Here is a 26938-nt window from a genome sequence, read left to right on the forward strand (position 1 = left end):
ATTCTCTGCCTTTCCTCCAGTATGTCTCATCCTGTCTGTCTTGAGGGAAATCAGAGAAGACAGAGCGAGGGTTATCATGATAGCTCCCTTTTGGCCAAAGATTCCTTGGTTCTACTGGCTGAGGATAATGTTCGTGTCGGATCTGTGGGTCCTTCCAGAGGATCTCCTCTTCTATCCCAGGGGCCTTTTCTACATCCTCAGATGTCCGGGCTACATTTAACTACATGGAATTTGAGAGGTCGACTTTAGAAGGGAAAAGTTTCTCGGCTAAATTCCTACCCTTCTTAATAGCAGGAAGTCGGTAACCATTAAATCTACGGTGAGGACCTGGAGAAAGTTCCTATCCTTTTCAGTGACAGATCCGAGGGGGCAGGTCCCTGTTACATCTATACTGGAAGTCCTCCAGAAGGGTCTAGAGCTAAGCCTTTCTGTGAGCACTCTTAAAGTTCAGGTCTCGGCCCTGGGAGCGCTTATAGAATTGTAAACAAGCAGGTAATAGATGGGTCTTCAGATTTATTAAGGCCTGTGGTAGAGCAAAGTCGGTCCCTATGTGTAGAATCCCTTTTTGGGATTTGAATTTAGTTTTGACTGCACTGACAGAAAGCCCTTTTGAGCTGTTGCATTCTGTCTCAGAAAAGATAATCTCACTAAAGACGTCTCTGGTGGCGTTTACTTGAGCTCGCAGGATAAGCAACATACACTCTTTTTTGGCAGACCCCCCCATACACTCAGGTCATGGAGGATAGGGGGATTTTAAGATTATACCCATCATATCTCCCTAAGGTGGTTACCAAGTTTCATAGGACGCAAGAGATAGTATTGCCATCCTTTTGTTCCAATCCCTACAATCAAAAGGAGGAAAAATTACGCATCCTACATGTCAAAAGGTGCTTACTGTGGTATTTAGAGGTGACAGAACCTTGAAGGATGCAGAGGGCCCTATTTGTATCTTTCCAGGGATATAGGAAAGGCTTTAGGATATCTAAACGAACCTTAGCAAGATGGGTTAGAAAGGCTATCAAACTAGCTTATGTCAGTGCAGGCAGGGCCATTCCTGAAGGTCTAAAGGCCCATTCTACAAGAGCTGTGGCAGCATCCTGGGCTGAGAAAGTAGACGTCTCCATTGACCAGATCTGTAAGGTGGCCACATGGTCCTCTCAATCCACCTTTTTTATCCCCTTTACCCCCCAAGGGTGGTTTGCACGTTCACGACAGGGCCAATTTTTACAATTCTGACCATTGTCCCTTTTGTGAGGTAATAACTCTAGAACGCTTCCATGGATCCCGGTGATTCTGACACTGTTTTCTCGTGACATATTGTACTTCATGATAGTGGTAACATTTCATTGATACAACTTGCGTTTATTTGTGAAAAAAGTAGTGATACAGACAAGGCGTGCACTCTGTGGACATGAGGTAGGTGCAAGCTGAACCTGGAACTTAGTCCAGACGTTCATCCAGTGAAGAGAAAACAGCTGCACTCTGAGAAATTTTGATTTTCAGTGCAAAAAATTTTTTTATTGAAGACACCACAGGGGAATAGTGCGTTGAGGTAACGTTTCGACCCTATGTCGGGTCTTTTTCAAACCTCACTTAAAGCACAAGAGAAAAAGAAGCAATCACGGCAGTATGAATGTGCAGGAGGGGCTAAAGTGCCAGGGGCCAGGCAGAGGTCCTGAGATGAGCTGGAAGCGTGGGACACTACACCACAGAGGGCGCTTGCTGCCCCACGCTTCCTGTTCATCTCAGGACCTCTGCCTGGTCCCTGCCAGACCGGACTTTTACATATGGCACTTTAGCCCCTCCTGCACATTCATACTGCCGTGATTGCTTCTTTTTCTCTTGTGCTTTAAGTGAGGTTTGAAAAAGACCCGACAGAGAGTCGAAACGTTACCTCAACGCACTATTCCCCTGTGGTGTCTTCAATAAAAAAAATTTTGCATTGAAAATCTAAATTTCCCAGAGTGCAGCTGTTTTCTCTTCACTATTTGTGAAAAAAAATGGAAATTTGGCAAAAATTTTTGAAAATTTCACAATTTTCTTACTTTGAGTTTTCATGCCCTTAAATCACAGAGATATGGCACACAAAAAACTTAATAACATTTCCCACATGTTTACTTTACATCAGCACAATATGGGAACCAAAATTTTTTTTTGTTAGGAAGTTATAAGGGTTAAAAGTTGACCATCGATTTCTTATTTTTACAACACCTTTTTATTTTTAAGGGACCGCATCACATTTGAAGTCACTTTGAGGGGTCTATATGATAGAAAATACCCAAAAGTGACACCATTCTAAAAAACTGCACGTCTCACAATGCTCAAAACCACATTCAAGAAGTTTATTAACCCTTCAGGTGCTTCACATGAATTTTTTGAATGTTTAAAAAAAAATGAACAAACTTTTTTTCACAAAAAAATTACTTCAGATCCAATTTTTTTTATTTTCCCAAGGGTAACAGGAAAAATTGGACTGCGAAGTTATTGTGCAATTTGTCCTGAGTACACTGATACATGATATGTTGGGGGAACCACTGTTTCAGCGCATGGCAGAGCTCGGAAGGGAAGGAGCGCCGTTTGACTTTTTCAGCGCAAAATTGGCTGGAATTCAGATCAGACGCCATGTCACGTTTGGAGGGCCCCTAATGTGCCTAAACAGTGGAAACCCACAAGTGACCCCATTTTAGAAACTAGACCCCCCAAGGAACTTATCTAGAGATGTGGTGAGAACTTTGAACCCCCAAGGGCTTCACAGAAGTTTATAACGTACAGCCGTACAATTAAAAAATCATATTGATCTTTTCACCCCCAATTTTTATTTTCCCAAAGGTAACAGGACCCCAAAAGTTATTGTGCAATTTGTCCTGAGTACGCTGATACTCCACATGTGGGGGTAAACGACTATTTGGGCGCATGGCAGAGTTCGAAAGGGAAGCGGCGCCATTTGACTTTTTGGGCTGGAATTGAGATCAGACGCCATGTCGCATTTGCAAAGCCCCTGATGTGCCAAAACAGTGGAAACCCCCCACAAATGACACCATTTTGGAAACTAGACCCCCCCAAGGAACTTATCTAGATGTGTGGTGAGCACTTTGAACCCCCATGGGCTTCACAGAATTTTATAACGCCCGGGCGTGAAGATAAAAAAATCATATTTTTTCCACAAACATGATCTTTTAGTCCCCAATTTTTTTATTTTCCCAAGGGTAACAGGAGAATTTGGACCCAAAAAGTTGTTTTCCAATTTGTCCTGAGTACGCTGATACCCTACTGTATGGGCACCCGTCAGGGCTCGGAAGGGAAGTAGTGATGTTTTGGAATGCAGACTTTGATGGAATTGTCTGCGGGTGTCATGTCGCATTTGGAGAGCCTCTGATGTGCCTAAACTGTTGAAACACCCCACAAGTGACCCCATTTTGGAAACTAGACCCCCCCCCCCAGCCCTAACCCTAATGGGAAAATGGAAATAAATACATTTTTTTAATTTTATTATTTTCCCTAACTAAGGGGGTGATTATGGGGGGTTTGATTTACTATTTATAGCGGGTTTTTATGTTTGGCAGCTGTCATACGCTAAAAGACGCTTTTTATTGTAAAAATAATTTTTGCATCACCACATTTTGAGAGCTATAATTTTTCCATATTTTGACCCGCCGAGTCATGTGAGGTCTTATTTTTTGCGGGATGAGTTGACTTTTTATTGGTACCATTTTCGGGCACGTGACCTTTTTTATCGCTTTTTATTCCGATTTTTGGGATGCAGAATGAACAAAAACCAGCATTTCGTGAATTTCTTTTGGGGGTGCGTTTACACCATTCCACGTGCGGTAAAATTGATAAAGCGGTTTTATTCTGTGGGTCAGTACGATTACAGCGATACCTCATTTATGTTTTTTTATGTTTTGGCGCTTTTATGCAATGAAAACAATTTTATATAAAAATAATTATTTTTGCATCGTTTTATTCTGCGACCTATAACTTTTTTATTTTTTCGCTGATGACGCTGTATGGCGGCTCGTTTTTTGCGGGACAAGATGACTTTTTCAGTGGTACCATGGTTATTTATATCCGTCTTTTTGATCGCGCTTTATTGCACTTTTTGCACTTTTTCTTCGGCGGCATGAAAATAAAGCATTATTTTTGCTTTGTTTTTTATTTTTTAAGGGGTTCGCTAAGGGGGTTAAGTAATGGGACAGCTTTATAGGGAGGGTCGTTACGGACGCGGCGAAACCAAATATGTTTACTTTTATTGTTTTTTTTTTATTTCCAAAAAATGAATTTTTTAGGGAATTTTTTTTTTTTTTTAATGTAGCGATTTTTTTTTAATATTTTTACACTTTTTTTTAACTTTATTACATTGTCAGCGATCTCTCACAGGCAGTGCAGAAGGCAGGCATGAGGAAGCAGTCCCCCCGAAGGTCCCCGCCTCCATTTTGGATCCGGGGACCTGCAGGGAAGGAGGCCCCCGCAGCAGCGCAGCACATCGCGCTGCTCTGTGGGTCTCAGGGAAGCACGGAGGGAGCCCCCCCTCCCTGCTGATGCTTCCCTAAACCCCCGGTACACTGCGATCCTGTTTGCTCGCAGTGTGCCAGGGGTTAACGTGTCGGGGGCGGTCCGTGACTGCCCCTGACACATAGTGCCGGGTGTCAGCTGTGATAATCAGCTGACACCCGGCCGCGATCAGCGGCGCTCACCACGTGAGCACCGCTGATCGTTATGACGTACTATCCCGTCCCTGGGAATTAAGTCCCAGGGCAGATGGACGGGATAGTATGTCATATGGCAGAAAGGGGTTATATTCCCTCCCTGTTAATCACTCACTTTTCGGTAGACCTCGTTTTACTTTGGTGTTTATGGTTACGGATAAATAAGGAGTTAGAGGTATGATTTAGGTGTGTACACTAACCTGGGAGTTTCCTCTTGTATTCTGTAAACCGACTGATGTGGAGAGAGGAGCCGGTCTTTTTATCTTGAAGGTTTCCTGTCCTTTCAGGGCGGATCCCCTCTCTCTTGTGGTGCCGTCATGGGTTATGAAAAAACACATTACCAGTAAGGCTAGGTTCAGATTTGCGTATGGCAGAGCTGCAGATTTCCTTTGTGAAGCTCCGTCCATTGCCACACGTCCTCCGTTCAGCTCCCCCTACGTATGCATGCGGCCTGCGTACTTATCTTTAACATTAGGTACGCAGGCCATGCGGATGCCTCAGCATGCGTCATTTGACGATGCGGCGATCGCAACAAATTGCAACATGTTGCGTTCGACGCAGTTCGCCGCATCGTCAAAGCAACGCATGCGGAGGCATCCACAAACATCCACATGGCCTACGTACCCAATATTAAAGATAGGTATGCAGGCAGAGGTGCCGCAGTGGGCAAGGCTTCACAGAGGAAGTACGCAGCCCTCCGCAGCTCTGCCATCTGCAAATGTGAAGCCGGCCTGAGTAATATCTGTGTGTCAAGATATTTATACCTCTCAATAAATGCGATAAAAAGGAATTAAAAAAAAAAACAATGGCGAAATTGCTGTCTTTTTTCACTAGTTTGCTACATTTGAAAGTTTTTTCCCTACATTTAATGGTAAAACAGTGTCATTCAAAACTACAACTTGGCTTGCAAAAAACAAGCCCTCATACGGCAGAGTTGATGTAAAAATAAAAATGTTTTGGCCTTTGGCAGAAAGGGATGAAAAATAACGAAAATTTGTTGCAGGTGTAAGGGTTAGGCTAGGTTCAGATTTGCGGATATCAGAGCTGCGGAGGGCTGCGTAGTTCCTCCGTGAAGCTCCGCCCGCCCACTGCCGCACCTCCTCCGTTCTGCTCCGCCTACGTCTGCATGTGTCGTTTTGACGCTGTGGCGACCACAACAAAATGCAACATGTTGCGTTCGATGCAGGTCGCCGCAGCGTCAAAACGACACATGCGGACGCATCCGCATACATCCGCAAGGCCTGCGTACCCGACGTAGGCGGAGCTACACGGAGGAGGTGCGGCAGTGGCCAGAGCTTCACAGTTTTGACGCAGTTTTGACACCCGCAAATCTGAAACCAACCTTAGAACGATTTTTATGTGGGGTTTAAAGTATGACTTTTTATTCTTCTAGAGCGTCAAGAGGAGAAGCTGAAGAATAATAATCGTGATTTGTCTATGGTAAGTAAACTTCATTGCAGACAGCAATGATCTTTGGGTTAGTGACCTTTGCCACTATTTTATATAACTCTGTAGGTTTATGCTCTTCATTTGACTCCGTGGCTGAATGTAGTTGCATTTTAATCCTAATAAATCCTATTTAAACATATGTATGTACCGGAAATTGTTTGAGACAGGTGGGCTAGCAGGGCAGTTTGCCAAAAATGTAATCTCAACTTTTTTTTTTTAAATATAAAACATTTTTGTTTTTAACCCCTTAACTGCCGATACTCCTTTTTACAGCATTCATTAATGGCTCTTATTTCTAATCGCTGCTTAAGAATAAGTAAATGGCAACCTGAGCAGGCTTAAAATTCAATAGGTGTCATCTGTGTAGAATAGATGACACCCTTCTACATCAGTCACTGTTGGTTTTAGCGCTGATTGGGGCATTTACCTCCTTTGTGCCACTGTCAATCTCCACAGTGGCATCTAGATGATAATGCCATAATCTTTGCCTTAAATGCCAAGTAGTGCTCCTACCTTTAGAAGTCCCACCGTGTTACCAGTTTCTGATGACATATGGGGTAAAATTTCTTATATTATCCCTTGTCAGAATTTAAAATTTTAAGCAAAAATAACATTTTAGTATAAAAGAAAAACATTTTTTTTTTTACTGCCCAATTTTTTTCAAATTATTTTGGACTTCTGTAAGCGCCTGTGGGATAAAAATGCACACCAAAAGCCTAGATGTATTTCTTGAGGGATTTATTTTCTCAAAAGGGTTCCCTTTTGGGGGGTTTCTGCTGTTTTGGCACCCCAGGGGTTCTGCAAATGCGATTTGGTGTCCCCATTTTATTCCAGCGAGATTTGCACTTCAAAAATCAAATAGTGCTCCTTTCCTTCAAAGCTCTGCTGTGTGTCCAACTAACAGTTTTTTATTACATTCCGAACATATTGAGTTTTGGGGTTATCACAAAGAAAAGCTGCAGTAATATACAGTAAGGCTATGTTCCCACGTAGTTTTTAGTCTCTGCGGATTTTGTAGAGAAAACCGCAGGAAATCCGCAGGACAAAGTGCTGCGGTTTTTCTGCGGATTATCTGCGGATTATCTGCGTTTTTTCTGCGGTTTTGCCCTGCGGTTTTACACCTCATAATGGATGAGGTGTAAAACCGCAGCGTTTCTGCACCAAACAATTGACATGCTGCGGATTGTAAACCGCAGCAAAACCGCGCGGAAAAAAACGCAGCATGTGCACAGCTTTTTTTTATTTCCATAGGAAATAAAGGTACTGTACAACGCAGCAAAATCTGCTACGTTTCTGCAGAGCCAAAAACGCTGCGGAAACGCAGCAGAATCCGCAGCGTGTGCACATACCCTAACGCTGTGTACACACGGTGCATTTTTGGTGCGGTTTCACTGCTTTTTTTTTCAGCATGGAAATGAGCTTAAAACGCCATGGAATCCTTATGACAGCTAACTCAATGAGAATCGTGAAGTGCTGTGCACATGATCAGCAATTTTACTTGAGTATTTGCAGTGCATTTTATCCTGCAGCATATCCGTTTTTTCTGCGGATTCTTAGCGCTTCCATGCATCTTCAGTTGAGTCGGGCAAATCCGCAGCAAAAAAACAGGTATAAAAATGTTTGCAGATTTTCTGAGTTTTTGTTTTTTATGGGTTTGCTATGTTGTTTTCCACGCTGTCTGAGAAACACCAGCCTGATGGTTCTGAAAACCTGTAACGCTACCGCCGGCAACATCACTACCATAGGTCAAAACACGCCAGATGTCAGCATGACCCCGCAGAGATACTGTGACCCGCGGCCAAAAGCTTACCGCAAGTCAGCAGGTGTCGGCTAATGAGACTACTACTCCCATCAGGCTACATCTTCTGTCACTGATAAGTGATAGCAGGTGCCGCTGATGGGAGACGTAGTCTCAAATCAGCCGGCTCCTGTGCTCAAACTTAAAAACAAAACAAAAAAAAACGTAAAATAATTAAATACATATACAGGGGTTGGACAAAATAATGGAAACACCTGGAAACATCAACAAAAGTTAGTTTAATATGGTGTAGGTCCATCTTTTGCGGCGATTACAGCCTCAATTCTCTGAGGTATGGATTCATACAACGTGTGAATTGTTTCCAAAGGAATTTTAGCCCATTCTTCAGTTAAAACACCCTCCAGTTCTTTGAGCGATGATGGCGGCGGAAATCGACGTCGAATTTGAATCTTTAAAATCGACCATAAATGCTCAATAATGTTGAGGTCTGGGGATTGTGGGGGCCAGATGAGATGCTCAGCTTCATTAGAATGTTCCTCGTGCCATGCTTTAACGATTCTAGCTGTATGAATTGGTGCATTATCATTCTGAAAGATGGCGTTCCCCTCCGAGAACAGTGATGGAACCATAGCATGCACTTGGTCACCCAAAATGCCTAAATAATCTCGGCTGTTAATTCTTCCATGAAGGGATATCATTGGCCCGGCGGATCTCCACGAAATAGCACCCCAGATCATCACAGAACCTCCGCCATGTTTTACGGTTGGGAGAAGGCAGTCTGGATGGAATGCTTCTTTCAGCTGTCTCCAAACGTACACTCGACTGTAGGTCGGAAATAGGGTAAATAGGGTGAGAATATCACATGTTTCCACTGCTCGAGGGACCAATTCTGTAGGTTTCTACACCACTCTAAACGCTTGGAAACATTTGTCATTGAGAGCAGCGGTTTTCTAATTGCAGCTCTTCTGTGGAATCCAGATTTGTGCAGCTCCCGACGAACAGTTTTCGTGGAAACTGGGTTCTGTAGATGTTCATTGAGCTCAGCAGTGATTTTCGGAGCCATGGTCTTGTGATCCTCTCTCACAATTCGCTTTAGAGTCCGAAGGTCGCTCTCAGTCAACTTTGACTTTCGGCCGGACCTGTGCTTTTCTGCGGACGTTTCTTCTTCTCTTTCAAACACAGTCATTACTTTGGAGACAGTACCTCTTGACACGCCAAGCATTCGGGCACTTTCTGTTACGCTAGCGCCTGCCATACGAGCACCAACAATTTGGCCTCTTTGAAAATCCGAGAGGTTTGCCATTGGTATCAGGTTCTCATCAATGTTCTTACAATTCTGCAAAACAAACAGTTAATTTACATACACATATCACATAACACAAATAATCAACTACAAAACATTACCATATGTCACAGTTTGCATGTTTGTAATATGTTCGAAGATTATGATGCCAAAACGTTAGGTGTTTCCATTATTTTGTCCAACCCCTGTATATTGCTATCCCCAAACCCCTGCACCCTTGAACCAAATAACTATCTCCCCCTCTCTCTTTCCCCCCCTACCTCGTTTCATCTGCAGACATACTCTTCAACCTCAGACCTCTCCTCCTAAAATACAATACAAGACGATCACTCTTCCTCACCCACCTGCTTTCCCTTTCTCTGCTTCTTCTCACTGCTGGTGACATATCCCCCAATCCTGCCCTCCCCACCTCATACATCCCACTAATCCTCACCCCTATCTTTCTCACACTAAGAGAAACTACCGCAATCCCTCACACTTAAAACCTGTGCCAGTGACCCCCACCTTCCCGCACCCTCTCTCTCTGGAGCACTTTGGAATGCTCGCTCCGTCTGCAGCAAGCTCCACGTGATCCACGACCTCTTTACCTCCTGCAACCTTTCCTTCCTGGGCCTCACTGAGACGTGGCTGACACTCCCTGGCACTGCCTCCCCGGCCGCACTGCGTTATGGCAGCCTCCACTTTACCCACACTCCTCGCCCTGGCAACAGACATGGTGGAGGAGTGGGTTTCCTTCTTTCTAAAAACTGCTCCTTTAACCTTATCTAACCCCCACCCTCCCTTATCCTCCCTTCTTTCGAGGTTCACTCAGTCCGTATCTACTCTGACTCTAATCTCCAAATGGCTGTCATATACCAACCACCAGGCTCAGCCACTGCCTTCATCGACCAATTCTCCACCTGGCTCCTCCACTTTTTCTCTGCTGACATCTCCACCATCATCATGGGGGACTTCAACATCCCCATTGACACCCACCAGCCTGCAGCCTCCAAACTCCTGTCACTTACCTCATCCTTTGGACTTACTCAGTGGTCCTCCACAGCCACTCACACAGACGGGACATACATTAGACCTCCTCTTCACCCGCCTCTATTCCCTATCTAATCTCACAACCTCTCCCTTCCCCCTATCTGACCACCATCTACTCACCTTCTCATAGTTGTCCTTCTCACCTGCCCCCATGTCCAGCCACTAGCACATCACTAGCACATCCTCGCAGAAACCTCGCACACCTAGACATTCACAGACTCTCAGACTCTCTTCTACCTCTGTCCTCTATATCTTCACAACACGGACAGTGCCACCGCTTTCTACAATGCCACCCTCAGATCAGCCATAGACTCAGTCGCCCCTTTCTTGCATGGCAAAGTGCGACGAATCAATAGGCAACCCTGGCACAACAACCTCACCAAAAAACTTCGACAAGCATCCAGGGTCGCGGAGCAGCGTTGAAAGAAAACACACCTGCCAGACGACTTCGCTGCTTTCAAACAAGCTACACTTGCCTTCAAATCAGCCCTCACCTCTGGTAAACAGACCTATTTCACAAGTTTTGTATCTTCATTATCCCACAACCCAAAACAACTGTTCAGCACATTTAACTCTCTCCTCTGCCCACCACTGCCACCTCTAACTCCCCTCATCTCTGCTGAGGACTTTGCCACCTACTTCAAAAACAAGATCTACCGAACAAGGCAAACCTTTACTCTCCCACCACCCCAATCACTCCACTTACTAGACCTCTGCCCTTCCCTAATAACCTCCTTCTCCAACATCACTGAAGGAGAGCTTACTCATCTTTCCAAATCACACCTCACCACCTGTGCATTTGACCCCATCCCTTCCCACCTGCTCCTCAACCTCACTTACATGATCATTCCAGCCCTAACCCATCTCTTCAACCTATCCCTATCTTCTGGTACCTTCCCCTCTGCCTTCAAACATGCCACCATCACACCCATCCTCAAAAAAATCAAACCTTGACCCAAATGCTATGCCCAGCTATCGCCCCATATCACTGCTCCCGTTTACCTCCAAACTCCTTGAACAGCATGTCCATGCTGAACTTTGCTCCCACCTCTCATCTAACTCCCTCCTTCACATCCTCCAGTCTGGCTTCCGCCCCCACCACTCCACTGAAACTGCCCTGACCAAAATTACTAATGACTTACTCACAGCCAAAGCTAACAGACAGTTCTCCATCCTTCTCCTTCTCGACATGTCCTCTGACTTCGACACAGTCGACCACTACCTACTGCTACAGATTCTTTCTTCCCTTGGCATCAAAGACCTTGCCATGTCCTGGATTGCCTCATACCTTTCTGACCCCACATTCAGCGTTTTCCACTCCCATACTACCTCCTCATCCCGCACTCTCTCTATTGGAGTCCCCCAAGGCTCTGTCCTGGGGCCCCTACTTTTTTCCATCTATACTCTTGGCCTAGGACAACTCATAAAGTCCCATAGCTTCCAGTACCACCTGTATGCGGGCGACACTCAGATCTACCTCTCTGGCCCAGATGTCACCTCTCTGTTGTACAGAATCCCAAAGTGTCTTATCAGCCATATCCTCCTTTTTCACCTCTCGCTTTCTAAAACTCAATGTAGACAAAACTGAACTCATTATCTTTCCTCCATCTCACGTATCTTCCCTACCCGATCTATCTATTATAGTAAACGGCATCACGCTCACTCCCGCACCTGAAATCCGCTGCCTCGGAGTAACTCTCAACCCTGCCCTGTTCTTCAAACCACACGTCCAAACTCTTGCCCCACCTCCTGTCGCCTCCAACTCAAAAATATTTCAAGAATCTGTCCCTACCTCAGCCCTCAATCTACTAAAACTCTTGTACGAGTAATCATCATCTCCCGCCTTGACTACTGCAACACTCCTCTGTGGCCTTCCTGCTAACTCTCTTGCACCACTCCAGTCTGTCCTCAACTCTGCTGCCCGACTAATCCACCTCTCTCCTCGCTACTCCCCTGTCTCTCCCCTCTGCAAATCCCTCCACTGGCTCCCAATTCCCCAACGAATCCAGTTCAAACTACTAACACTGACCTACAAAGCCATCCACAACCTATCCCCTCCGTATATCTCTGAACTAATCTCCCAGTATCTTCCCTCACGTAATCTTCGATCCTCCCAAGACCTCCTACTCTCCTCCACACTTATTCGTTCCTCACACATCCGCCTCCAAGATTTCTCCCGAATATCCCCTATCCTCTGGAATTCCATGCCTCAACACGACCGATTATCCACCACCCTCGGATCCTTCAAATGGAACCTGAAAACCCATCTTTTCAGGAAAGCTTACAGCCTGCAATAACCATTCTGCCGCCTCACCACCGCCCGAGCTGCCGCCTCAAAACCACCAGAAGCTGCTGCACCCCAGGACCTTCTGTCTCTTCCCCACTATCCCATAGAATGTAAGTCCGCAAGGACAGGGTCCACTCCCCTCTGTACCATTCTACCAGTCTGTCATTGTAAATTTGTTTACTATTAACGATATATACAGTGGCATGCAATCGTTTAGGCACCCCTGGTCAAAATTACTGTTATTGTGAACAGTTAAGCAAGTTGAAGATAAAATGATCTCTAAAAGGCCTAAAGTTAAAGATGACACATTTGTTTTGTATTTTAGGCTAAAAAGTAATACACATTGTAATTTTTTCACATTTTAAAAATTACATAAAGAAAAATAGTCCGATGCTAAAGTTTGGGCACCTTTGGAGATTTGTGTGCTCAGATAACTTTGACCAAGGTTTCAGACCTTAATTAGCCTGTAAGGGTTATGGCTTGTTTACCCTCAAAGTTAGGAAAGGCCAGCTGATGCAGATTCCACAGGTTTAGAAACACATAGCCTCCTCTAACCTTGTGCGAAAAAACAGCCACCATGGGTTCTTTTAAGCAGCTGCCTAGCACTCTGAAAATGAAAATGGTGGAGGCCCACAAAGCAGGAGAAGGCTATAAGAAGATAGCAAAGCGTTTTCAAGTTGTCCTTTCCTCAGTTCAATATGTAATTCAGAAATAGCAGTTTACAGGAACAGTGGAGGTCAAGATAAGGTCTGGAAGGCCAAGCAAAATTTCAGAGAGCTGCTTGTAGGATTGCTAGAAAGGCATATCAGAACCCCCACTTGACTGCAAAAGACCTTCAGAAAGATTTAGCAGATTCTTGAGTTGTGGTAATTGTTCTACTGTTCAGAGACACCTTATCAAATATGGCCTTCATGGAAGAGTCATCAGAAGAAAACCTCCTGCACCCTCACCATAAAATTCAGCATCAGAGGTATGCAAAAGAACATCTAAACAAGCCCAATGCATTTTAGAAACAAGTCCTGTGAATCGTTGAAGTTAAAATAAAACTCTTTGGTCGCAATGATCAAAGGTATGTGCAGAGAAAAAATTGCATAGAATTTCAGGAAAAAAACATCTCTCCAACCATTAAGCATGGGGATGGATCAATCATGCTTTGGAGTTGTGTTGTAGACAATGGCACAGGGAACATTTCACAGGTAGAGGGAAGAATGGATTCAATGAAATTTCAACAAATTCTTGATGCAAACATAACACCATGTGTAAAAAAGCTGAACTTGAAAACAGGATGGCTTCTACAAATGGATAATGATCACACACATCAAAATCCACAATAGACTACCTCAAAAGGCGATAGCTAAAGGTTTTTCAATGGCCCTCACAGTCCCCCGATTCGATCATCATTGAAAATCTGTGGCTAGCCCTCAAAATAGCAGTGCATGCAAGACGACCCAGGAATCTCACAGAAATGAAAGAATTTTCCAAGGAAGTATGGATGAAAATCCATCAAACAAGAATTGGAAGACTCTTGGCTGGCTACTAAAAGTGTTTACAAGCTGTGATATTTTTAAAAGGGAGTGCTACTAGGTACTAACTATGCAGGGTGCCCAAACTTTTGCATTGGCCTATTTTCCTTATTGTAATTTTTAAAATTACAATATAAAAATTTTTTGGCCTAAAATACAGAGAAAATGTGTCATCTTTAACTTTAGCCCTTTTAGAGATCATTCCATCTTCAACTTGCTTAACTGGTCACAATAACAGTAATTTTGACCAGGGGTGCCCAAACTTTTACATGCCACTGTATAACTTTGTATGTAACCCCCTTCTCATGTACAGCCCCATGGAATTAATGGAGCTATATAAATAATAATAATAATAATAATAATAATAATAATATATCTCTATCCATCTATATGTACCAAATGTGTGGACATGCAGGACGTAGAGGAATGCTAGGGGAGGGAGGTGTCGGACAATGGCCGTTTCGCGATTACTCGCTTCTACGTGTCCAGGTGAGGGGATTAGCTAAAGGTCATTCCCTTTATAGGAAGAGGAGGATGAATGAACTCATGGAGATCAACATCCGACACTGCGGAGACACCATCACGTGTTTCTCAACGCAGTGATTCTAGAGCACTGCCCCCATCCCTTATGGGAAATATGTAAAACATGCAAAACAGAAGCTGCGGAGACACCATCACTTGTTTCTCAACGCAAGCAATGACCAGCCAGGTCTTTGCCCGGGAAGGAACAACCACGGGAAGGGCAGTCTCCAATGAAGGAAACCACCTATGCCAAAACATGGTATCCATCCACATACAGCTGTTTCGGGGTATTGCCCCTCATCAGTGTGGAGTAGGAAACTGGCTGGTAGGAGCAATGCCTAGTAAAAAGACTATGAAGAGGAGGATGAATGAACTCATGGAGATCAACATCCGACACTGCGGAGACACCATCACGTGTTTCTCAACGCAATGATTCTAGATCACTGCCCCCATCCCTTATGGGAAATATGTAAAACATGCAAAACAGAAGCTGCGGAGACACCATCACGTGTTTCTCAACGCAAGCAATGACCTGCCAGGTCTTTGCCCGGGAAGGAACAACCACGGGAAGGGCAGTCTCCAATGAAGGAAACCACCTATGCCAAAACATGGTATCCATCCACATACAGCTGTTTCGGGGTATTGCCCCTCATCAGTGTGGAGTAGGAAACTGGCTGGTAGGAGCAATGCCTAGTAAAAAGACTATGAAGAGGAGGATGAATGAACTCATGGAGATCAACATCCGACACTGCGGAGACACCATCATTTGTTTCTCATGTGGATGGATACCATGTTTTGGCATAGGTGGTTTCCTTCATTGGAGACTGCCCTTCCCGTGGTTGTTCCTTCCCGGGCAAAGACCTGGCTGGTCATTGCTTGCGTTGAGAAACACGTGATGGTGTCTCCGCAGCTTCTGTTTTGCATGTTTTACATATTTCCCATAAGGGATGGGGGCAGTGCTCTAGAATCACTGCGTTGAGAAACACGTGATGGTGTCTCCGCAGTGTCGGATGTTGATCTCCATGAGTTCATTCATCCTCCTCTTCATAGTCTTTTTACTAGGCATTGCTCCTACCAGCCAGTTTCCTACTCCACACTGATGAGGGGCAATACCCCGAAACAGCTGTATGTGGATGGATACCATGTTTTGGCATAGGTGGTTTCCTTCATTGGAGACTGCCCTTCCCGTGGTTGTTCCTTCCCGGGCAAAGACCTGGCTGGTCATTGCTTGCGTTGAGAAACACGTGATGGTGTCTCCGCAGCTTCTGTTTTGCATGTTTTACATATTTCCCATAAGGAATGGGGGCAGTGCTCTAAAATCAATGCGTTGAGAAACACGTGATGGTGTCTCCGCAGTGTCGGATGTTGATCTCCATGAGTTCATTCATCCTCCTCTTCATAGTCTTTTTACTAGGCATTGCTCCTACCAGCCAGTTTCCTACTCCACACTGATGAGGGGCAATACCCCGAAACAGCTGTATGTGGATGGATACCATGTTTTGGCATAGGTGGTTTCCTTCATTGGAGACTGCCCTTCCCGTGGTTGTTCCTTCCCGGGCAAAGACCTGGCTGGTCATTGCTTGTGTTGAGAAACACGTGATGGTGTCTCCGCAGCTTCTGTTTTGCATGTTTTACATATTTCCCATTAGGGATGGGGGCAGTGCTCTAGAATCACTGCGTTGAGAAACACGTGATGGTGTCTCCGCAGTGTCGGATGTTGATCTCCATGAGTTCATTCATCCTCCTCTTCATAGTCTTTTTACTAGGCATTGCTCCTACCAGCCAGTTTCCTACTCCACACTGATGAGGGGCAATACCCCGAAACAGCTGTATGTGGATGGATACCATGTTTTGGCATAGGTGGTTTCCTTCATTGGAGACTGCCCTTCCCGTGGTTGTTCCTTCCCGGGCAAAGACCTGGCTGGTCATTGCTTGCGTTGAGAAACACGTGATGGTGTCTCCGCATCTTCTGTTTTGCACATTCCCTTTATAGGATCACAGACCTTACTAATTAACATACATAACAAGTTGTGAAACAAACATTTACAAAAAAATATATAGTTATACAATATACAGAGTGCAAGATACTAGTAAAGAATAAATCTTTCCATATCGATTTACAAGATAATCTATATTTTTACAATATCATAGGAAGATTATAATCTAAATAACTTTACACACAATTTTTTATATAACATTTTTTATAAAAATACTGATAGATCGATCCGGTCATTTAGTCCCAAAGGACCTTGTGCGTTCGCTTTCAGGATCCATTTTGCTTCTTGTTGCAATAAAGCTTTGTCATGGTCGCCTCCTTGAGGTGGAAAATTGACCTTTTCAATCCCTGCAAAACTCAAAATTTCTGGGTTAGCTTTATGCACATCTTGAATATGCTTAATTAATTGCAGTGAGCCCTTTCCTGATGTAATAGATCAATAGTGTTCACCAAAACGTATCGTAAGTGGTCTTATAGTTTTTCCAATATAAAAATAACCACATGGACAAAAAATATAAACCACGAATTTAGTTTGACAAGAAATATAATTTTGTACCTTATGTTCAATAGAGCCAAAATGTATAGAATTCCCTGTCAGATGAAGATGACAGTATTTGCAGTGACCACATTTATAATTTCCTTTTATTGATAATTCTCGTAGCCAATTTTTTTGAGGGGAACGAAGTCTATGATGTACTAATAAATCCCCTATATTCTGTGCCCTTTTGTATGCAAATTAAGGAACTAATTTACCATCTGTGTGTAAGGTTTTTTCACCATCAATGAGATGCCAGTGTTTTCTCACTGCTGTATGTATTGCTCTATCCATTGCACTATGTTTGAAACAAAAATTAAATTTTTTTGTAGGTTTGACTACACTATTTAATTTTTTAGTCCTTTCCTCTAATAAATCCATCTGAGAAAATTTTTTTACCCTTTCATATGCTTCATTTAATAAAGTCATAGGATATCCCCTTTGCAAAAAACGTTGTTTCAGCTCAGAAATGTGTTCATTAAAAATGGTTTCATCGTTACTCAGTTTTCTTACGCTTAGCATTTGACTATATGGAAGTCCCTTTTTAGTGTGTAATGGATGAGCGCTCTTATAATGTAAGTAATTATTTGTTGCGGTTTCTTTTCTAAACACTTCTGTTTTTAAAGAGCCATTTTTTATTTTAAATTTGACATCAAGAAAATCTATTGTCTTTCCCCCAAATGAAAATGTGAAGCGCATGTTGTCACTGTTCACATTGCTCAGGTATTTTACAAAATCTGCAAATTCTTCCTGAGAACCCCACCAGATAATAAAAATATCATCCACAAAGTGAAAATATGCTTGTAAATGTTTTAAGTGTGGATTTAGGGCTGTTTTTATATAAAACTTTTCAAATCGTGCTAGGAATAAATTTGCATAAAATACAAGAGACTGGCGTGCCCATTGCTGTGCCCAACCTTTGTATATACCACTTATCCAGAAATTTAAAGGCATTATGTGCCAAAACATAATCGAGTGACTCTATAATAAAGGAAATAAAATCCTGTGATTTGTTTGTGTTATGTAAAATCTCCTTTATTGCTGCTATGCCTTTATCATGGGGGATGCGAGTATATAGACTCTCAACATCAATAGATGCAAGGGAGAAATGTGGTTGCCAATGAAAATCTTTCAATTTTTTCAATAAATCTCCTGAGTCTTTTACAAAGGATGGCACAGCTTTTAGTAAAGGTTTTAGTAGCCAGTCTAAGTATTGTGAAAGTGGTTCAGTCAAAGAGTTTTTCCCTGATATTATAGGGCGACCCGGAGACTCTTTTAACCCCTTCACCCCCAAGGGTGGTTTGCACGTTCATGACCGGGCCAATTTTTACAATTCTGACCACTGTACCTTTATGAGGTCATAACTCTCGAACGCTTCCATGGATACCGGTGATTCTGACATTGTTTTCTCGTGACATATTGTACTTCATGTTTGTGGTAACATTTCGTTCAAATAACTTGCGTTTATTTGTGAGAAAAACGGAAATTTGGCGAAAATTTTGAAAATTTCGCAATTTTCCAACTTTGAATTTTTATGCCCTTAAATCACAGAGATACGGCACACAAAAAACTTGATAACTAACATTTCCCACATGTTTACTTTACATCAGCACAATTTTGGAACCAAAATTTTTTTTTGTTAGGAAGTTATAAGGGTTAAAAGTTGACCAGCGATTTCTCATTTTTACAACACCATTTTATTTTTAGGACCACATCACATTTGAAGCCACTTTGAGGGGTCTATATGATAGAAAATACCCAAAAGTGACACCATTCTAAAAACTGCACCCCTTAAGGTGCTCAAAACCACATTCAAGAAGTTTATTAACCCTTTAGGTGCGTCACAGGAATTTTTTTGAATATTTAAAAAAAAATGAACATCTAACTTTTTTTCATAAAAAAAATACTTCAGGTTCAATTTTTTTTATTTTACCAAGGGTAACAGGAGAAATTGAACTGCAAAAGTTATTGTGCAATTTGTCCTGAGTACGCAGATACCTGATATGTGGGGGGGGAACGACTGTTTCGGCGCATGGCAGAGCTCAGAATGGAAGGAGCGCCGTTTGACTTTTTCAATGCAAAATTGGTTGGAATTCAGATTGGACGCCATGTCACGTTTGGAGAGTCCCTGATGTACCTAAACAGTGGAAACCCCCTACAAGTGACCCCATTTTGGAAACTAGACCCCCCAAGGAACTTATCTAGATATGTGGTGAGAACTTTGAACCCACAAGGGCTTTACAGAAGTTTATAACGTACAGCGGTACAATTAAAAAATCATATTTTGTCCACAAAAATGATCTTTTCACCCCAATTTTTATTTTCCCAAGGGTAGCAGGACCCTAAAAGTTATTGTGCAATTTGTCCTGAGTACGCTGATACCCCACATGTGGGGGTAAACCACTATTTGGGCGCATGGCAGAGCTCGGAAGGGAAGCAGCGCCATTTGACGTTTTTGGCTGGAATTGAGATCGGACACCATGTCGCGTTTGGAAAACCCCTGATGTACCAAAACAGTGGAAACCCCCCACAAATGACACCATTTTGGAAAATAGACCCCCTAAGGAACTCATCTAGATGTGTGGTGAGAACTTTGAACCCCCATGGGCTTCACAGAAGTTTATAACATAAAGCCATACAATTAAAAAATCATATTTTTTCAACAAAAATGATCTTTTCACCCTCAATTCTTATTTTTCCAAGGGTAACAGGACCCTAAAAGTTATTGTGCAATTTGTCCTGAGTACGCTGATACCCCACATGTGGGGGTAAACCACTATTTGGGCGCATGGCAGAGCTCGGAAGGGAAGCAGCGCCATTTGACGTTTTTGGCTGGAATTGAGATCGGACACCATGTCGCGTTTGGAAAACCCCTGATGTACCAAAACAGTGGAAACCCCCCACAAATGACACCATTTTGGAAACTAGACCCCCTAAGGAACTTATCTAGATGTGTGGTGAGCACTTTGACCCCCCCAGTGCTTCACAGAAGTTTACAACGCCCGGGCGTGAAAATAAAAAATTCGTATTTTTTCCACAAACATGATCTTTTAGTCACCATTTTTTTATTTTCCCAAGGGTACCAGGAGAAATTGGACCCCAAAAGTTGTTGTCCAATTTGTCCTGAGTACGCTGCTACCCCATATGTGGGAGAAAACTACTGTATGGGCACACGTCGGGGCTCGGAAGGGAAGTAGTGACGTTTTGGAATGCAGACTTTGATGGAATGGTCTGCGGGTGTCATGTTGCCTTTGGAGAGCCCCTAATGTACCTAAACAGTGGAAACCCCCCACAAATGACACCATTTTGTAAACTAGACCCCCCAAGGAACTTATCTAGATGTGTGGTGAGCACTTTGACCCCCCAGTGCTTCACAGAAGTTTACAACGCCCGGGCGTGAAAATAAAAAATTCATATTTTTTCCACAAACATGATCTTTTAGTCACCATTTTTTTATTTTCCCAAGGGTACCAGGAGAAATTGGACCCCAAAAGTTGTTGTCCAATTTGTCCTGAGTACGCTGCTACCCCATATGTGGGAGAAAACTACTGTATGGGCACACGTCGGGGCTCGGAAGGGAAGTAGTGACGTTTTGGAATGCAGACTTTGATGGAATGGTCTGCGGGTGTCATGTTGCCTTTGGAGAGCCCCTAATGTACCTAAACAGTGGAAACCCCCCACAAATGACACCATTTTGTAAACTAGACCCCCCAAGGAACTTATCTAGATGTGTGGTGAGCACTTTGACCCCCCCAGTGCTTCACAGAAGTTTACAACGCCCGGGCGTGAAAATAAAAACGTATTTTTTCCACAAACATGATCTTTTAGTCACCATTTTTTTATTTTCCCAAGGGTACCAGGAGAAATTGGACCCCAAAAGTTGTTGTCCAATTTGTCCTGAGTACGCTGCTACCCCATATGTGGGAGAAAACTACTGTATGGGCACACGTCGGGGCTCGGAAGGGAAGTAGTGACGTTTTGGAATGCAGACTTTGATGGAATGGTCTGCGGGTGTCATGTTGCCTTTGGAGAGCCCCTAATGTACCTAAACAGTGGAAACCCCCCACAAATGACACCATTTTGTAAACTAGCCCCCCCAAGGAACTTATCTAGATGTGTGGTGAGCACTTTGACCCCCCAGTGCTTCACAGAAGTTTACAACGCCCGGGCGTGAAAATAAAAAATTCGTATTTTTTCCACAAACATGATCTTTTAGTCACCATTTTTTTATTTTCCCAAGGGTACCAGGAGAAATTGGACCCCAAAAGTTGTTGTCCAATTTGTCCTGAGTACGCTGCTACCCCATATGTGGGAGAAAACTACTGTATGGGCACACGTCGGGGCTCGGAAGGGAAGTAGTGACGTTTTGGAATGCAGACTTTGATGGAATGGTCTGCGGGTGTCATGTTGCCTTTGGAGAGCCCCTAATGTACCTAAACAGTGGAAACCCCCCACAAATGACACCATTTTGTAAACTAGACCCCCTAAGGAACTTATCTATATGTGAGGTGAGCACTTTGACCCCCCAGTGCTTCACAGAAGTTTACAACGCCCGGGCGTGAAAATAAAAAATTCGTATTTTTTCCACAAACATGATCTTTTAGTCACCATTTTTTTATTTTCCCAAGGGTACCAGGAGAAATTGGACCCCAAAAGTTGTTGTCCAATTTGTCCTGAGTACGCTGACACCCCATATGTGGGAGAAAACTACTGTATGGACACACGTCGGGGCTCGGAAGGGAAGCAGTGACGTTTTGGAATGCAGACTTTGATGGAATGGTCTGCGGGTGTCATGTGCGTTTGGAGAGCCCCTGATGTACCTAAACTATTGAAACTCCCCACAAGTGACCCCATTTTGGACACTAGACCCCCCACGGAACTTATCTAGATGTGTGGTGAGCACTTTGAACCCCCAAGTGCTTCACAGAAGTTTATAACACTCGGATGTGAAAATAAAAAAATCATTTTTTTCCACAAAAATGATATTTTTGCCCCCAATTTTTTATTTTCCTAATGGTAACAGGAGAAATTGGACCCCAAAAATTGTTTTGCAATTTGTCCTGAGTAGGCTGCTACCCTACATGTGGGGGTAAAACACTGTTTGGGCGCATAGCAGAGCTTGGAAGGGAAGGAGCACCATTTGACTTTTTCAACTCAGAATTGGCTGGAATTGAGATCAGACGCCATGTTGCATTTGGAGAGCCCCTGATGTGCCCAAACAGTGGAAACCCCCAATTCTAACTCCAACCCGAACCCCAACACGCCCCTAACCCTAGCCCTAACCCTACCCCAACCCTACCCCAACACACCCCTAGCCCTAACCCTAGCCCTAACCCTAATGGAAAAATGGAAATAAATACATTTTTTTTATTTTATTATTTTTCCCTAACTAAGGGGGTGATAACGGGGGGTTTGATTTACTATTTATGGCGGTTTTTATGTTTGGCGGCTGTCGCACGCTAAAAGACGCTTTTTATTGTAAAAATAGTTTTTGCATCACCACATATTGAGAGCTATAATTTTTCCTTATTTTGACCCACCGAGTCATGTGAGGTCTTATTTTTTGCGGGACGAGTTGACGTTTTTATTGGTACCATTTTCGGGCACGTGAAATTTTTTGATCGCTTTTTATTCCGATTTTTGGGACGCAGAATGAACAAAAACCAGCGTTTCATGAATTTCTTTTGGGGGGGGTGCGTTTACACCGTTCCGCGTGCGGTAAAATTGATAAAGCGGTTTTATTCTTCGGGTCAGTACGGTTACAGCGATACCTCATTTAGGTCGTTTTTTTATGTTTTTGTCGGTTTTATGCAATGAAAACTATTTTATATAAAAAATAATTATTTTTGCATCGCTTTATTCTGCGAGTTATAACTTTTTTATTTTTTCGCTGATGATGCTGTGTGGCGGCTTGTTTTTTGCGGGACAAGATGACGTTTTCAGCGGTACCATGGATATTTATATGCGTCTTTTTGATCGCGCGTTATTGCACTTTTTGTTTGGCGGTATGATAATAAATCATTATTTTTTGCTTCGTTTTTTATTTTTTAAGGGGTTCGCTAAAGGGGTTAACTAATGGGACAGTTTTATAGGGCAGGTTGTTACGGACGCGGCGATACCTAATATGTGTACTTTTATTGTTTTTTTTTTTTTATTATTTTCAAAAAATGAATTTATTGGGGACTATTTTTTTTTTTTTTTACTAATTTATTTGGCGATTTTTTTAAATTTATTTTTACACTTTTTTTTAATTTTTTTTTTACTTTATTACATAGTCCCAGGTGGGACATCACTGTCCTGTGACAGATCGCTGATCTGTCACATCACAGATCACTGTGACAGATCAGCAATCTGTCACAGGCAGTGCACAAGGCTTCCTCATGCCTGCGCTTTGCAGGCACTGAGGAAGCCAGCTTCCCCAGGCCCCCGAAGGCCCCCGTCGCCATCTTGGATTCGGGGGCCTGGAGGAAAGGAGCCCCCCGCAGCAGCGCTGCACATTGCGCTGCCGTGGGGGGCTCAGGGAAGCACGGAGGGAGCCCCCTCCCTGCCGATGCTTCCCTTTAACCCCCGGTACACCGCGATCATGTTTGATCGCGGTGTGCAAGGGGTTAACGTGTCGGGGGCGGTCCGTGACCGCCCCTGACACATTGTGCCGGGTGTCAGCTGTGATAATCAGCTGACACCCGGCCGCGATCAGCGGCGCTCACCACGTGGGCGCCGCTGATCGCGGTAGACGTACTATCCCGTCCCCGGTCATACGGGCCCGGGTACCGTGGACGGGATAGTACGTCTCATGTCAGGAAGGGGTTAAAGACTTGTGCACTTTTGGCACACTATACCAATAGGGAATTTCTGGGTATTCTGGAAAGAGTTTTTCTGCTCTCTTTTTTGATAATATCCCCAATTGAACATACTTTCTTAAAAGAGATCTTAATTTATCCTTATATTTATGCAAAGGGTTGTCATTTAGCATACAGTAGGTATTACTATCATTCAAGTGATTTAGGGCTTCTTGTATATAGTATGTCTTATCCAAAAGAACCAAATTTCCTCCTTTATCAGATCTCCTGAAAACAGTATCACTCCATCCCTTCATTTCTTGCAAAGCTTTCATCTCAGATGCTTTCAAATTTTTTTCTGACATGGGATAGAGTAAAGCTTCTACGTCCTTGATGACCATATCATGGAAAAGATCGATACTGTTCCCAGGAGATATAGGAGGCATGAAATTTGATTTTATTCCTCCTTTAAAAGGTATTGGTATTTCTTCGTTGGAATTAACTGATTCCAGGGAGAAATCTGGTTCAGTTATACTCATTAACATTTCAACATCACTTAAAAATTGTCTGGGATAGATATCTGAATTTAACATAAAGCCTAAAGGATCAATAGTTGGAGGTTTCTCACCTTCATGTATAGGATCAGAAACTGCAGTTGAAACACTGGAAAAAGATTTTTTAAGATGTAGCGTTCTTATACTTTTAAACAATTCAATCCTAAAATCGACATAATCAAATTTTTCTGGAATACAAAAATTTAATCCTTTTGATAGAACTTCAGTATGTTCACTGGATAATTGGCGCTTTGAAAGGTTTATTATACGTAGATTGTCTGTTGGAGGTGTTATTTCCTCCATGATGCTTGCGTTTCTTTCCTTGATTTTGTAATTTTCCGGCCTCGTCTTGTTTTTTTCCCAAAGGGGGCGTATTATTAGAGGTAGAAGGAAAAGTAAGCATGCTTGAGTCCTCTCGATCGTCTGCAACACTTGAGTCCGAATCCGTGGTCCATCCTTCATAGTTATTTTTCTTTTTATGAGCCATGTTATATCTCCATTTTTTAGAAAAAGAGGAACGATTTTTATTCCAGGAAAAAATCATGTTATTTTCATAGTCATTTTTATCTCTCAAAAATTTTTCTTTTTTCTTCTGTTTTATATCGAGTTGTTGTAATATGAGTTTTTTATCCAATTTTTTGTAAAAATTGTTTTTTTTGTTTTCTGTGTAGCGTGACTTTAATTCTGATTTCGCTTTCTCCAACTGTTCAGTCAGATGATCATACTCCTGCTCATTTTTCTCTGCTACCAATTGTAATAAATTGAGAGAACATTGGTGAAGGATATCAGTCCATTTCTTTTGGAAAATAGGATCATCTTGAAATTGTGAAATTTCCGTGAAGATACGTAAACCTCTCGGGACTCTCTTGCATTCAGTATATGATTTCAATGATTTTACTGTCCAGAATGATCGGATTTCTCTCTCAGCTAATGATTGTATTTTAAATTCAAGTGATCTTGTTCTGATAATATGCAGCTCTTCCTTAAGATTGCACTCTGCAAAAAACTCCCCTGCATCCTCTCGTCCTGCTAAAAGTCCCTGTTCCACCGCATTCATATCAGAAAGCTCTATATTTTCGTCTGTGTCCATTGTATGGATAAAAAGTGAGTGAAATAAACCCTGTGCTCAGTTCAATTACACAAGTTGAATGATCCCAGCAAAGAGCAAACAGATGAACGGCAAACTAGGGCACACAAATCACCACATTACCAGACGGAACTGTTTATCTGAAGTATTGCGGCATATGATTCAGACAAAAAAATGGAGGTGCTTGCATGAAAAAACATGAATATTTCAATGTGAAGAAAAAAAAGAAGAAATATGCAGCACTCACCGATGTAGCTGAAAAACTGTGAATCTTTATTTCACATAATTTCCATCAAATGTGTGGACATGCAGGACGTAGCCGTTCATCTGTTTGCTCTTTGCTGGGATCATTCAACTTGTGTAATTGAACTGAGCACAGGGTTTATTTCACTCACTTTTTATCCATACAATGGACACAGACGAAAATATAGAGCTTTCTGATTTGTATGCGGTTGAACAGGGACTATTAGCAGGACGAGAGGATGCAGGAGAGTTTTTTGCAGAGTGCAATCTTAAGGAAGAGCTGCATATTATCAGCACAAGATCGCTTGAATTTAAAATACAATCATTAGCTGAGAGAGAAATCCGATCATTCTGGACAGTAAAATCATTGAAATCATAGACTGAGGTTTACGTATCTTCAAGGAAATTTCACAATTTCAAGATGATCCTATTTTCCAAAAGAAATGGACTGATATCCTTCACCAATGTTCTCTCAATTTATTACAATTGGTAGCAGAGAAAAATGAGCAGGAGTATGATCATCTGACTGAACAGTTGGAGAAAGCGAAATCAGAATTAAAGTCACGCTACACAGAAAACCAAAATACAAATTTTTACAAAAAATTGGATAAAAAACTCGTATTACAACAAATCGATATTAAACAGAAGAAAAAAGAAAAATTTTTGAGAGATAAAAATGACTATGAAAATAACATGATTTTTTCCTGGAATAAAAATCGTTCCTCTTTTTCTAAAAAACGGAGATATAACATGGCTCATAAAAAGAAAAATAACTATGAAGGATGGACCACGGATTTGGACTCAAGTGTTGCAGACGATCGAGAAGACTCAAGCATGCTTACTTTTCCTTCTACCTCTAATAATACGCCCCCTTTAGGAAAAAAACAAGACGAGGCCGGAAAATTACAAAATCAAGGAAAGAAACGCAAGCATCATGGAGGAAATAACACCTCCAACAGACAATCTACGTATAATAAACCTTTCAAAGCGCCAATTATCCAGTGAACATACTGAAGTTCTATCTAAAGGCTTACATTTTTGTATTCCAGAAAAATTTGATTATGTCGATTTTAGGATTGAATTGTTTAAAAGCATAAGAACGCTACATCTTAAAAAATCTTTTTCCAGTGTTTCAGCTGCAGTTTCTGTTCCTATACATGAAGGAG

At 42.6% G+C, this 26938-nt stretch overlaps 1 protein-coding gene across 1 annotated transcript in view; it reads left to right on the plus strand.

Annotated features, from left to right (window-relative positions):
* The window catches only part of TMCO1 (transmembrane and coiled-coil domains 1), a 113133-nt gene that overhangs the window by 40472 nt on the left and 45723 nt on the right, over nucleotides 1-26938 (plus strand). The window contains exon 4 of the mRNA XM_073557948.1: nucleotides 6100-6146. Within this exon, the coding sequence (XP_073414049.1) occupies nucleotides 6100-6146 (47 nt within the window). The remainder of the gene's footprint in view (nucleotides 1-6099; nucleotides 6147-26938) is intronic.

Source organism: Dendrobates tinctorius, unplaced genomic scaffold (assembly GCF_039654945.1).
Source record: "Dendrobates tinctorius isolate UK_male_01 unplaced genomic scaffold, ASM3965494v1 ptg000012l, whole genome shotgun sequence".
NCBI classification, from domain to species: Eukaryota; Metazoa; Chordata; class Amphibia; order Anura; family Dendrobatidae; genus Dendrobates; species Dendrobates tinctorius.